The sequence below is a fragment of the Balaenoptera borealis genome (genome assembly GCF_965194805.1).
Source record: "Balaenoptera borealis genome assembly, chromosome: 18".
Lineage (NCBI taxonomy): Eukaryota > Metazoa > Chordata > Mammalia > Artiodactyla > Balaenopteridae > Balaenoptera > Balaenoptera borealis.
This window is the reverse complement of record NC_138877.1, coordinates 12,508,465-12,523,290: the sequence shown is the minus strand read 5'-3', so window position 1 is coordinate 12,523,290 and position 14,826 is coordinate 12,508,465. Positions and strand designations below refer to the sequence as shown.

The window sequence follows — 14,826 nt, the reverse complement described above, 5'->3', positions numbered from 1 at the left end:
GTTTAAGGAATTATTCTATAGTCAACTCTAAAACATCTATACCAATAAGGAAAAAAGTAATTTATAATAATAGGGAAACAATAAATCATGTCTGTGTGGTTAATGCACAAAGAGAAAAGATATAAACCCATAACAAGCCAATTTTAGTGTAGCATTGGCTTCTTACCAGTTTTATATTATAGTTATCATTTATTTTCCATTGAGTATGGAAATATGGCTTTAATTTTCATTTATTAAAATGATACATGAACATACATGTGTATCTACCTACCTATCTACTTATCTACCTATATTATGTATATCTACTCTGTAAGAACACATTTTCCATATTATTTGATCTGTACAATTTAAGTACATGGTGTATGACTCATGAGCTGGCCCCTGCTTATTTAATCTCACGAATTTACCGATTTGACCTCTTCACACTTTATATTCCCCAAGAGCTGAATGCTTTTGTTCCCAAACATGCCACACTGTTTCAAACCTTTAAGTCTGATGTGTAATTTCTTTTACATGGAATTCTATTACCTGCTCTGTCGTTCAGAATTCAGTTTAGTTGATTATTCTCTTCACTGTATAAATTTTGTATCTTATAAGTCAAAATATATTATTTTTTGATACTTTTCTGAAGTCTTTTATTTAGGTATTCTCATATTAGATTTTAATTTTCAGTGTATCAAGTGTCAAAAAAAGTGGCAATCAATAAATATTTGTTGAGTGAGCACATGAAAATACAAACATAATTTGCATATTAATCATTTTATATGTACAGTACTTAAGAAAAGTTACTTCTCTCTTTATGTCCTTTACAGTTGCCTCATAAATGAGTAAGGTGGACTGTGTGATTTGCAATTCTTACTTTATTTTTCCTGCAAACATCCATTAAAAACATATTTAAAAAATATATCCAGACCAATCTCCTAACCTCAGTTTCCTAGCCCGTTGAAAGAGAACCAAGTATTTTTTAACTGAACTCTCACAGGATTATTGCAATGTTGCAATGAGACAATGGATACTGAAATACTGTGAAATGTGTGAATATTATTTATATAATAAGCTCTCAAAATGTTTGTTAAAATGTTGATAAAATAGACTAACAAGAGTATTAAAAGTTTACTAAGTACATAATTTAAAAATGAACAAGAATACAACCAATACGTTATTGCTTACAATAATGTTGCCTAAGATTTATATAAAGGGGGAAAAAAGCAGGCTGATGTGAGGATTTAAAAACTCAAATAAGATAACGGATGCGTCTAAGGTCTTATTAGCACAATACCTAGTCAATAATGAGTATTCAACAAATAATGGTTTCCTTTCCTTCAATTGGGATTAATCTTCTTCCCTCCACCATGCTGTTGTAAAACTGTTTATATTCATTACAAGGCAATATGAGCCTTCAACACCTCCCCTAGATCGGATAATTTCTGAAGACAACAAGGATAGCGTGTAGGCAGGTACCATGAAGTGTTTGTAAAGCTGACTGGAGTGTAGATAGCTTACATTAAAAACTGATTTTCCCTCAATAACCATATTATTCATTTAAAGATATTATTAAATAAAATTACATAAGCATCAATATATTTGACATGCATTTTTGACTTTGTATATAGGCATCTTAAGAATATAAGTGTTCTTAATATCTTGGATAAGGAAAAAAACTGCTTTCTCAACAAAGTTGATATCGTAATTTGTTTTAGAGAATTATATAGATGAGCCATTTAATACATACTTTTCTTCCATCATTGGAAGGAAATGGGAAGAATGGAAATTTAGTCTCATTTTAATTTTATCTAAATATAATATCAGGAAATTCTAATGTTTCTAAACATCTTGAAATCAGTTTAAGATGGCAGTCTTTTTTGGAGGAGAAATTCTTTTCAATATACACCATTTCACAACATTTTTAGCTTGGGAAATGTGTTTTGACAAAAATCTCCCCTTACGTAAGTAAGAGAAAATGCTGCAATTCATTTTCAAACCTAAATACTTCTTTGAGGAGTATTAATGACACATAAATACTTCGGGAAATTTTAAGTAGACATTACTTTTTCTCATTAAAGCTGAAATCAGAGCAACAAATATCTTTACAGAGCAGCGCTTTTAGTAACTCCAATGATACTATTTAATTTCCACTAAAAGGAAAAGATTTTAAGATAAATACTCCCAACTAATTACATTAGATATGGTGATATGATCTTATGCAATAATATGTATGAATCAATCTATTACTGAGAATTTTACAATTTTGAACATTTTAAACAAGATGAAAGAATGGTTTTTGTTGTATTGAGAAACCTAACACTCAAAAATGTTTTATGCCAATCTTAATGTGAGATAAAAGCAGTAGTACATACATAGAACAAACTTCACTGTAACAATCATTTACTGAAAAGTATTTTTCTTTGTAAATAATTTAAATTCAAAATTAAATTTTGCCTTTGACTCTTTTACACAGACATAGTATTTCCTTTCTTAAGAAACGTAAATGATGATGACATAAAAGGAAAGACCTGCTGAAGGTCAGGACTGAAAAAAAAAATCATCTTCTGTATAGAACAGGATTAAAGAAAAAACAGTCTTTGCAATAGAAAAATCCTAATGGTAAAGACTGTTAGTGATATTGAATAAAAACACTATTGGAAAGAATGACTGGAAAACTCAGGTATCTTTTTTTCTCTTTTATATTTGATGTTGAGTCAGGAGCCTCACTTTATCAATACAAAATCTTTTTATGAAAGCAAGTATTTCTATAAAAGAAATAGACTGTTTCTATTCAAATAAACAATTTCTATTTGTTGTTTCAAACACACTTTAAGTAAAAATCTGAATCGTTATTGACTAAATTTAATTAATACAGATAAAAAATCTGGACAGTTTACACATCAAATTCTTCCTTTCTTAGTTGTGGGTATTTTAGTCTGAATGCATTGGATTTAACCATGGTTCTCACTTCAATTCATTTCTGTTGACAGAGAATATATTTTGTAATTCAAAATAGATATTATCTATATCACCATAAAACTACCAAGATACAAGCTTCAAATTTATAATGAATTTGATTCAGAAATGGTAATGCTTACCTGAATCAATAATTGATATTACTATTTATGGTCCATTTTAATACATCGTTATATCACATAAAATTAGAGTACAGCATGAGTAACTTGTACAGACTTTTGATTGTTTTAAACTAGACATAAACATTACATCTGCAGGTAGGCTGTTTTCTGAAAAGCTTGAAGAACTTATTTCAACGGCAGAGTAAATATCCAGAATTAGCAATATGGACATTAATTAAGATGGAATGTTCACAGATTATTATTCTAAGTGGTAAGTTCTTATTCACATTAGTTATGCTTGTAAATGACTTACTGGACTATAAGAAATAAAAGAAAATGGCTACCTAACATCAACAGTTATTGCTCTGTGGAAAAGGACATCAAGGACACTTGCAAGTAAAAGAATTGGATCAATATTAACGTGATTTTCATTTCATGCTTCCCCAACTCCAGTAAGCTGACAATATACTCTGATTATGTGAACTGCCTCAGAGTAACACAGAAAAGGTTATTAGAACAAGAGGTGGAAAGGGAATGCACTTTTTATATTGACAGGCCTGCTAATAGAGTATACTGATTTTCAAAGACATGCAATGCATTTTTACAATTTGGTTCTGACAGCAAAAATGGAATTTCATTTATTCCTAATTCAAAATATTCATATATAAGCAATATTTCTTAGAGCAGACCAACAAAGGGGATATTCATAAAGAGCATTTTTAAACAGTAAAAATGCAATTAAAAAAGGTACAAGAAAATATTATTGAATTTAAGTACAGCATTATATAAGTATGAAATGCTAACTTAATAATCTTCTTAATGGAGTGAATGTAGAAAACTGCATTCTATGCTTTTTAAAGGAAATTTGATAAGCCATATTTTAAAAATATACATGATGATAAATGTAGAATCTCTGTGGTAGGAGAATATTACGTGGTAGGATTTTGATTAGCCATTAAGTTAGGGTGATTTTAAAATATTTTAAATAGGATTTCATTACATTGAAAATCACATGGCACACTTTACTTGTGGAAAAAGTGCTAAAACATATAGAAAACTTGGGCTAGTTTGGAACCCTCTAAATATCATAAAGAGCAGAGATAATGCATTATTCATCTTCGTGACTGTTTGAGTACATAGCATAGTGTTTGGTCCCTATGTTAAAGTATGCTTAGAAAAAGACCAGCAGGAATAAATACATCAAAATGGTAAAGGCAGCTATCTTGATGGCTGTCTATGAGTGACTTTTCCCCCTTCTTTAAATTTTTTTTGTGTTTTCTAGATTTTCCACAATGACTATGTTTCTTTTCAGGAAGGAAGGATGGGAGGGAAGGTGAAAGGAAGGAAGGAAGGATGGAAGGAAGGAAGGAGGGAAGGAAGGAAGGGAGGGAGGGGAAAACGAACAAAGGAAAGAAACCTTTCATTGTGAGTCAAGAGGGGTAGATGGCTGATGAGTAGCAGAATGGAAGGAAGAAAGTTTTGGCACTCTTGGAATGAAAGAAAAGATGAACTGGACAGCTTGAATGAGGGCTGAAAGGGTGGGGAGACGTCCCCTGGCAGTGGATGGCATTAACCTGGGGAATGATGCTTGGTGTTTCTTTTCTAAGCCTGCCACAAAATGCAGTGTGGAAAATTTACTTTAAAACTCTGAGAAATGGGGGGTAGGAGATGTTTTGGATAGATAAGCAACTGGTTCAGAGACATGGAAGGAAGATGTAATTAACAGGAATTTCTCTTTAATTATTAAAAAATGGGATAGCTAAGAGATAGTGCTAGTATAGGTTATCAAAAGCACTTTTAAAAACACTAAAGACATTTTAAATTATGTTTTTTTTTTTTATTTTTTTAAAGGAATTCCTTTTATTTTATTATTTATTTATTTTTGGCTGTGTTGGGTCTTCGTTTCTGTGTGAGGGCTTTCCCTAGTTGTGGCAAGCGGGGGCCACTCTTCATCGCGGTGCGCGGGCCTCTCACTATCGCGGCCTCTCTTGTTGCGGAGCACAGGCTCCAGACGCGCAGGCTCAGCAATTGTGGCTCACGGGCCCAGTTGCTCTGCGGCATGTGGGATCCTCCCAGACCAGGGCCCGAACCCGTGTCCCCTGCATTTGCAGGCAGACTCTCAACCACTGCGCCACCAGGGAAGCCCTTAAATTATGTTTTTATAAATGACATTGAATGCACAGTCTGTGAACGACTCTAAGTTCACCTGTACTGATAAATCTCTGTGGATGACAGGCTGTATGAGTGGGCCAAAATTTAGCAGGTAAACTTTTAGAGAGGGGAGGTTCAATAATGCTCATGCACTTGGGAAAATTCCAAATTTATCTACAGCAACACACTGTATAGGAAAATCACGGTATTTAGATTGAGATTTTGCTCTATCTACCATTTATTAGTTAGCATGCCACTTAATTTCTGTAGTCTGTCATTTTCCCAAATAAAAATCCTTTAATAGCTTTGCCTATTGACAGATCCCTTCACAGTATAGTTCCAAGCAGCCTTTTCAGCTCATCTTTGTACACTATCTTGTGTTCCATCAAGCAGCACCATTTTCATTCCCTGGACACATCATGTTGTGTGGTCCCTTCCTCCATGTTACCACCACCTCACTTACTGTCTTGGGTAGATCTCCATTTATCCTTTCAAGTTTAGCTAAAATTTATTTCTTCAGTTAGCCAGCCCTCTTCACTGAGTTTGCATAGCATTTTTAATACACCTTGATGAAAATATCCATCATACTGTACTTTAATTATTTTTTTTTTAATTTTTTTTTTTTTTAATGCTATTCTTGTCTGCTTACATTCTTTTTATTTATGTATGTATGTATGGCTGTGTTGGGTCTTCGTTTCTGTGCGAGGGCTTTCTCTAGTTGCGGCAAGCGGGGGCCACTCTTCATCGCGGTGCGCGGGCCTCCCACCATCGCGGCCTCTTGTTGCGGAGCACAGGCTCCAGACGCGCAGGCTCAGTAGTTGTGGCTCACGGGCCGAGTTGCTCCGCGGCATGTGGGATCTTCCCAGACCAGGGCTCGAACCCGCGTCCCCTGCATTGGCAGGCAGACTCTCAACCACTGCGCCACCAGGGAAGCCCTGTACTTTAATTATTTATAAATGTAATTCTATGTACACTTTTTAAAAATTAGTCTAAAAATATAAGCAAGATTATGAGCAGTTCCATGCCACTGAGCAATAGATCTATTAATATAATTTTGTCAGCTCCTTATCTTTAGTGGTTTTTGATGCTCTAACTGGAAATAAAGTACAGACATAAAAAACATATTTCAGAATTTGAAAATACTGTCCTTATAGACCTATTCCATAGACTATCATACTTCAATGCTGTTATTGAAAAGGATGAATGAATGTGGTTAAAATACTGTGTATGTACCTTGAAATGAATTAATTATCAATTAAATAAAAGACAGCAACTAAGTACATAAAATTGTATTAATGTGGATGCTTTAAATGGAATAGGTGAAAGATATGATTCCTGTCCTCAAGTGGTTTTTCTTTTATCTCCGAATATAAAATACTTAAAATCAAAATACTTTCTGATAACTTTACAAGGTGACCTATTACCAAGTGCAAAATATTGAGGCCATTCAAAGAAGTAAGTTAGGGTCTTTTATGCCTCCATGTCTTGGAAATTTCTGTTATTAACTCTGCTCTTCCCTGCTCACCTGGTAAATTCCTAATCTTCTCTCAAGTCAGTTCATAAGTAATTATTTCTGTGAAGCAGACTCCAACCCGATAGGTCCAGCGTTAAGTCACCTTCCCTGTGTTCCTCTATGAAGTAACACCTCCCTCTACGAGAACTGCTTATTTCTTTCCACTAGACCAGGATTTTTCAACCGTGGTACTACTGATGTTTTGGGCTGGATTTTGGTCGTCATTCTGGGGAGCTGCCCAGTGAATGGTCAGGTATTTTAGCAGAATTCTTGGTCTCTACCCTTTAGGTGCCAGTAGCACACGCTGACTTCCACACCTGTTGAGACGCACTGCACTAAACTATGTGCTGTGAGAAGGCAGAAACTGTTGCCTCAGCCTCTGCATTCAACATTTAGTGCATGCATGGCATGTAGAAGATATTCAATAAATGCTTTTAAATTAATGAAGCCACTTGATTCCTCTGAATCAGTTTAAAGCCTTCCATCTGAAGCTTCACATAAAAACAGGGGAGTTGTTAAAACCTTTGCTGATATGAAAATGCTGTTACACAAAAACTTTAAAATGTGTTTTATAAGCATATTTTATAAGTCAGCATTTATATAATCCATTTAAATTATTTTAAGAGACTATAAAACCATAGGGTGAAGATAAGACTGTATTAAAATATGACACTGGCATCAAAAAGAGCTGAAAGATGACTCCATGTATGTCTTTCTCTCACTTGTAAAAAATTTACATCATTAACTTTTCAATAAATTATTTTAACAATAATCAGATCATCTATTTCATTCCAGATATGAAGATTTAATTAATAATACACCAACTAAAATGGACATATCAATGAACAATAAGAAGACGATTGCTAGAGACTACATGGTACAAACAACAGACCACTAGGTAAAAAAATCAAATCACCTTTTCCAACTATTATAAATGTAAACTCTTCAAAAAACTGAAGTCAGAAAAAATGAAGTCAGATAATTTGAAGCTCCTGTCTCAACAACTGTATATAGCTGCACTAGTATTTTTTATTCTCGGTGTTTTCTTATTTCTTGATGACTGCAAGTAGCACCTTACAGTAGCCATGCATACACCATCAAAACTAATTTAATTCCAGATTAATTACAGAGCTGCTTTTTATTCATCAAGGTCATATCTTGATGGTTTCACAAGCTTAGATAAATCGGGTGTTAAGCAGATACATCTCTGAGGAACCTAAGGATGTTCTCATTTGCAGTTCTCAGCATATCTTATTATTTATTGCCAAAGAAATGAATGATTAATTTTGTCATCTTTGCTCCATGTTTTTTTTCCTCTGGCTAAAGCAGCCTGCCCTCCTCTGCGACGCCTGATCAGACCTATTTAGGATGATGGCTTTGATCGCAGACATGGAGCTTGAGATCTTAGGCTTTGATGAAACATTGCTCCACTATAATTTCATGGAAAGGAAACAGAGTCCTACATGGTAATTGACAATCAACAAAGACAACCAAACTTATTAAGATTTTAACTATTCTTTGACGGCATAATCTTTCAGCACCAGAAATGGACCAAAATTTGTCTAGTTTAGGTTTTATTTAAACATACAAACAATATACAAAACCCTCCTTTTTCAATCATTTCCTTATGAGCTAATTTGCCCTGAAGAAGAAAGCCCTGCAGATCAGAAGATGAATTTATAGTTTAAAATATTTTCCTTATATTCTTCCATTGCTATGGTCTGTAAAATTCCCGGTAATCAATTAAATTTGCACTTGTATGAGATTTTACTATCAGAAAACACCCAATAAACACATTCAATACATATGAAATTAGAGCATTAAACACCAGCAAAAAAAATTACATGCCTCTAGGTTTTTATTAATCACATTCCAACACCAGAGGCTGAAAGTATATCAAATCACACCAAATCTTTTGCACATGACAACCTCATAAATTATTCAACTCATTAGTATTACTAAGAAGCATGAAAAACTCCATCAGTGTTAAGGATGTTTTCCAACTGAAAAAGGTCAACCAAAAGTTTTAATAATGAAAGGGAAGTGAAAGCTTTTCAAAGTAAATATGAAATACAGTAATTGTCCTTTTTGTCTCCTTGGAAATATATCCAATTCTGATTATTTGCTCATTTAAAAGAAAGTATTGTTAATATATTTGTTTTGTGACTCCAAATAAATTGCCTAAATAGAATGTCATGAAATTTAAATTACAGCTAAATGTTTCTGCCCATCACATGAAAGTTTAACTATAATTTAAGCTAAACTGTTTGAATTAAAGGAAAAGTCAAGTGATTCAAAACATTTTTGTTAAAACATTAAGTTTGCAAATTCAGTTTCACTTCTATTACAATATATTAATATAGGCTCACATTCTTGAAACATAGTGTACTACAGGAACAGAGAGACATGACCAGTGATCAAATCTCAGGGATTGCTTTGATGGCCATGTAAATATTCCCTATTTAAGTAATTTTAGGTTATTCCCTCAGCTTGTACAACTTGGTTAAAATTCTGAAAACTTTGATCACTGATTCAAATACTTCTAGCCATACTGAAAGTTCCATTCATAAAATATTCCTCTGTTCCTAAAACAATTTTGTTGCCACAATGTAGATGAATAGAAAAAAAATTTTGACCATAGATTACTGCAGAGTTTCGGTGCATTTAATGTTTAACTTTCAAGATAGAATTTGAAATACTTTAATTATTTAATAAAGAGGAAGTAATAAATTGAATTTCAATTTGTCCTAGAAACTCTCTCAAAATTAGTAGGTTTGTGCTATAAATATACCCTTTATCTATGCCTACACAAACCAAAACATTAAATCTTTCGGATGTTAGTCTATACACTGCCAGACTTTAAGGTACTTAAAACACATTTAAATGTTTAATGGCAGGCAGAGTGACCAGATGATGGGCTGAGTTCTGTTAGTTTTACATGAATGTTCTGGCAATATGTGCATATAAAAGCCTTTCTCTAAAATATACAAAATATGTTTTCAATTAAGTCTTTCAACATCTATTTTCATTGGATAAAGTGCTTTGTAATAATTACTGACATTTACTTCCTATTCTTCGGAAGAAATACTTTAAACATAGGTTAGAAGGCACATTAAGAGTTTGGAAGAAGATACAATATTATGTTTTTCTCTTGGCAGTTTGTAATTCCTCCTTCTACTTCTATGTACAGATCACTCCAGGGAGTACTTTCCACTCACCTCTTCACACCCTCCATATTTTACTCCCTACTCTCTACCCACTTCTAGAAGTTCACAAATGTGAAGTCAAAGAGGTGTGCTCTAGAATTGTTTTTGGAGGTAGAATTGTTTCTGTCCTCTTTTGTCTTCCACTACCCGACCTTAACCCCGAGAATGACCACGAAGTAAATCTGGCACGGGTACCATGTAGATGTCCTGAATGTTTTATGGCATACGTGTGGTCTTTGTTCTAGATATGCATAAAATAAAAACATACCCTACTTTCCTTTTATCAAAGAACCCAACTCAGGAGGGATAACAGGTTCAGAATACTGCTGATGATCCACTATTTCAAATTCATAAACCACTACATATTTTAAAATACGTTCATACTACACACAGAGGATGTTTACTATCACCTACATCTTTCATCTGTTTCAAACTCAGAATATTACTTTTTAATTTAGGTTCATTAACAGTGGTTACTATGTTACTAAAACATGACATGACAGTCAGTCTTAAAAAAAGTCAATGTAAAAAATTTTTTAATTTGTTTCTTATAAGCTTTGACACTGGTTTAATAATAAAGACATTTTACAAATTGAACATACAAAATAAGGCATCCATTTTTATAGAGAACCAAAAGAAATATTTTTCTAACAGACCCTTTCCAAAAGCAACCTGTAGAACACTGAATGCAGTATAAAATGAATCCTATATAATTAAGGCATTGGCAACACAGTGTCACTAATAATATCACTCTAGCCTAACCCCTGTTACAAGTTGTCTTTAGATGTTTCTAATTTCAAATGAGATGAATTCAAGATGAATTGATGAAAAAGCCTAAATGGTTGGGAACATGAAATGAAGTTTAAAATTTTTAAGTTCATATTATAAAGCATGCCACTTTAAGTAGATATTTCTAAGAATCTCTTCTGTACAACATAAAGATAATAACTCATTTTAAGTTGGTGCTAAATCCTTAGGTGCTAGAATCCTTAGGTGATTTTTTTTGAGTTGATTAAAGAAATCCCCTACAGTACAAGTCAACTATAATTTTTTTAAAGCATATCCTATCCTCTCCTGTAGTTACTTTTACTGTATAAAGTTACTTTTTAACTTTATCTTAGGTATGTTTCATATGAAATCCTCACATATTTATTTGTGTTTCCAGTCTTAGTAATACCAATTCACAGACTAGTTACATAATAAATTTTAAAAGTTGTGCACATTTTCTTTCTATTGGGATTAAATATTTTCCCTGTTCAATCCATCAAGAACATGAATGGCAATCTGTGTTATATATTACGGTAAATTTTAAAACATATGGCTCACTTATTACTCTCAAATAAATAAAAATTAAAATAATAAAAACCCAAGTGATTGTGAGAACAAAAGTAGTCAATAACAAAAATATATGGACAGTGTTCAATAACGTTATTTTCTGAGTGTATATGGTTTATAAAATTATATGATCAATCAAACTTAAACTTTTTAGAGCATTTAAAAATAGGTGAACTGGGCTTCCCTGGTGGTGCAGTAGTTAAGAATCTGCCTGCCAATGCAGGGCACACGGGTTCGAGCCCTGGTCCGGGAATATCCCACATGCTGCAGAGCAACTAAGCCCGTGAGCCACAACTACTGAGCCTGTGCTCTAGAGCCTGCGAGCCACAACTCCTGAAGCCCGGACGCCTAGAGCCCGTGCTCTGCAGCAAGAGAAGCCACCGCAATGAGAAGCCCACCACAATGAGAAGAGTAGCCCCCGCTCACCGCAACTAGAGGAAGCCTGCGCGCAGCAACAAAGACCCAACACAGCCAAAAATAAATAAATTAAATAAATTAATTAAAAAAAAAATAGGTGAACAGAGAGAATAGCCCTATACATACTTCTTGGTGGACAGCAATCTAAAGTAGCAGCATTTTTATTTAATTACAAAAAATATTTAGATATTTACTATTTATTGTACATTTTATAAAGGACAACTTAGGGTGCAGTTCTACTGTAGTGTGATAGTGGATGATATCTTTAATGTTGGATGGTCTTTTTCAAACTTTATTTGCAATCCATTGGAGGGCTGGGAAACTAATGGGCATACTGAGGCATGATTTATTTATTAAACTGAAAATAACAGAATAGAATAGGGTTAAAATAGAGAATGCCATATAATGAGATTATCAATAAGACATTTGTTTCAGTTAAATACACAAGTATGTGCATGTGTATATGTATATACATAACAGTACACATATTTGTCTATATATTTCATGTATATATTTATATTCACACAGTATACATATGTATATATACACACATACACATACAAATTATACATAAAAATATATAAATCTGAATACACACTTACAGTAGTACATTTTTTTTTCCACTTTGGGTGAAAAAGTTTGAAAGATCAAAGTTTGAAAGACGCTGAAAAGGACAATGATTTTACTCTTGTTTTAGGCTCTATGAGAAGGATGCTGGGTAATAACCAACTATGTAGAGTCTTCTAATCTATTACAAAGAAGCTGAAGAGTCTAACATACATCAAGTGGGAGAAATATTGGGTTGATTAAGTATAACTTAAACGATGCTGAAGGATAAAGTAGAACATAACATTTTTGGCTTATAACATGGAGAATTTTAAATGTTAGCGGAAAAAAAGAATTATCAACCACAAAGAGTCACCTCACATCCAGGAGTATTTTTGTGTAAGAGGCGCTGGTACTCACCATACTCAATTGCAGCTTTGAGCAATGCTTCAGCATGAGTGGAGCCAAACGCGTTACGGACAAACCGTCTCCTTCGACGAAGATCATCTTCCCAGTAATCCAAACGCCAGAAATCGTGCAATTGGCTAAGAATGGGAAGATAAAAAACAATAATAACTATTAATAATGATGTATAACTGGAAATACATTTTTTCAAGTTATATAAATTCACAGACTGCTTACACAATAAATTTTAAAAGCTTTGCACATTTTCTTTTTATAAGGATGAAATATTTTCTCTATTCATCAAGAACATGAATGGCATTACATATTATAAACTATGGTAAATTTAACTCTTTTAAATTAATAACTAATACAATGAAATCTTTATTTCTTTGGTCTCATTGGAAAATTAAGATAACTTTTGAGATATTTATGTTTTACAACTGTGTTTATATACATATGTTTCCTCTACAAATGAACAAAACTTAAAATAGTAACATTCTCATATTTTAGACATTATAACATTCAGCTCTGCTTTCTTTACAATGTTCTTCCTTCTACTGAAAACATTAATCACTGGGAGTTTAGTAACAAATGCAGCATCAAATTACAAGTATTAATGGCACAGTTTGCATTCTTTTACACTGTTTTTAACAAGGCTTGTAAATCACAGGATAGACCTCACTACAAATAGTTCGCAATTTAATGACCATGGTTTCTTAGTACACTGAATTAAGAACTATAAAATATTGCCCACTTGGATTTGGTGGAAGAATGATTAAAATAATGTGCTGAAATATTCATTGAAATAATTCCCTACTGCCCACAGCAACATGAGAAAAGTGCAATTTTATCCATTATTAATAATACTGAATTAGAGCTGTAAAAAAATGCCAGTATGTGGTAATTGTCTTGGTAAATTATTATTCTAACGCTAACAGAGTCCTTGGATGATTTTACAGCTTTCAGTTAATATAAACCATTAACAGCCATGGCCATCATTGGTAACACTGTCTAAACTATGTTACACTTTAAACAATATTAAAAATCTACGAGATATTTCAGAAACTACTGAAATATGTTCCTTGTATACCAATGGAACATTTCATGGTATCATTTTTGTTTTCAATTTAATTTTAATAAACATTAGTGATAAATGCTACTGCTTGAGAAGTCTGTTTTTCTCTGTATGGTATCTGGAATAATCTGCAATAATATACTCAAAAGATAATATTCTAATTTTCTTGAGCAGCACTATTCATAAAAACATATAAAATGCTTTCATAGAAGATTTGATTTCAGTTTTTATTTTGATATTTTACTGTAGAAGAACACTGTGTTTGATTAAGATGGAAACTATATATTTTGCTCATCATTATCTCTCTAGCACAACGTCTGGCACATACTATGATTCTAATAAATATTCAATGAATTAATTAAAACAATTTTTTTTACTTTGAAAATCTACAGAGAAGTATAGTCATTGAGAATAATTTACTTTTGAAAAAATTTTAGATTTTATGGCTATTTAATTTTGTTTTCTATAACTTAATTGTAAAAGAACATATCAATATAAGGGATATACAAAAAGAACATTAAAATTATAATCATTTAAAGTATAATTTAATATACTTGTTTTTCTTAACATTATAATTATAATTTTATTTTTCTGTCAAAATAATGATTACCTGGTGATTAATTATTATGAGTAGCGCACCTGTCATTAATTTAAAATAGGATAATTTCTATCCCTACAAATACAGATTAATCCTAGTAGTTTAAAGAGGAAAATGCTAAAATCTTGCTATAATGATTTTCCTTAAAAGTATGTTAAAATTAAGTAACTGAATTCACTAGGAGAGACCTGAGATCTAATGTTTTCTCAAATTTCTGACCACAGACATACTTTCTTCTATTCCTCCCATTAAGAACAACTAAAAAAAAAACTTATACGCTACATATAAAACAAACATAACAAAACTCTGAAATGTGGGGGGCAGAAGGCAGACGGGCTAAGGGCCACAGGGCCCAAGGAACAACAAAGTGGTGAGTCCCTGGGTTATCTTTTTGTCTCATATACCCTAGATTTGGAGGCAAAGAAGCTAGCAACCCAGATAGGCCAACAGGTACAGACAAAAAAAAAAAAAAAGCCCCAAGAAAAGCATGTTTCTCTAGCCAAAAGACCAGGAAAAGG

General features: G+C 32.8%; 1 protein-coding gene across 8 annotated transcripts in view; it reads right to left on the bottom strand.

Moving 5' to 3' along the window:
• Positions 1-14,826, bottom strand: part of NBEA (neurobeachin) — a 608,086-nt gene that overhangs the window by 228,661 nt on the left and 364,599 nt on the right. For all 8 annotated transcript variants that reach the window (XM_082365247.1, XM_082365248.1, XM_082365251.1 and 5 more), the window contains one exon: positions 12,651-12,775. In XM_082365247.1, coding sequence (XP_082221373.1) covers positions 12,651-12,775 — 125 coding nt within the window. The remainder of the gene's footprint in view (positions 1-12,650; positions 12,776-14,826) is intronic.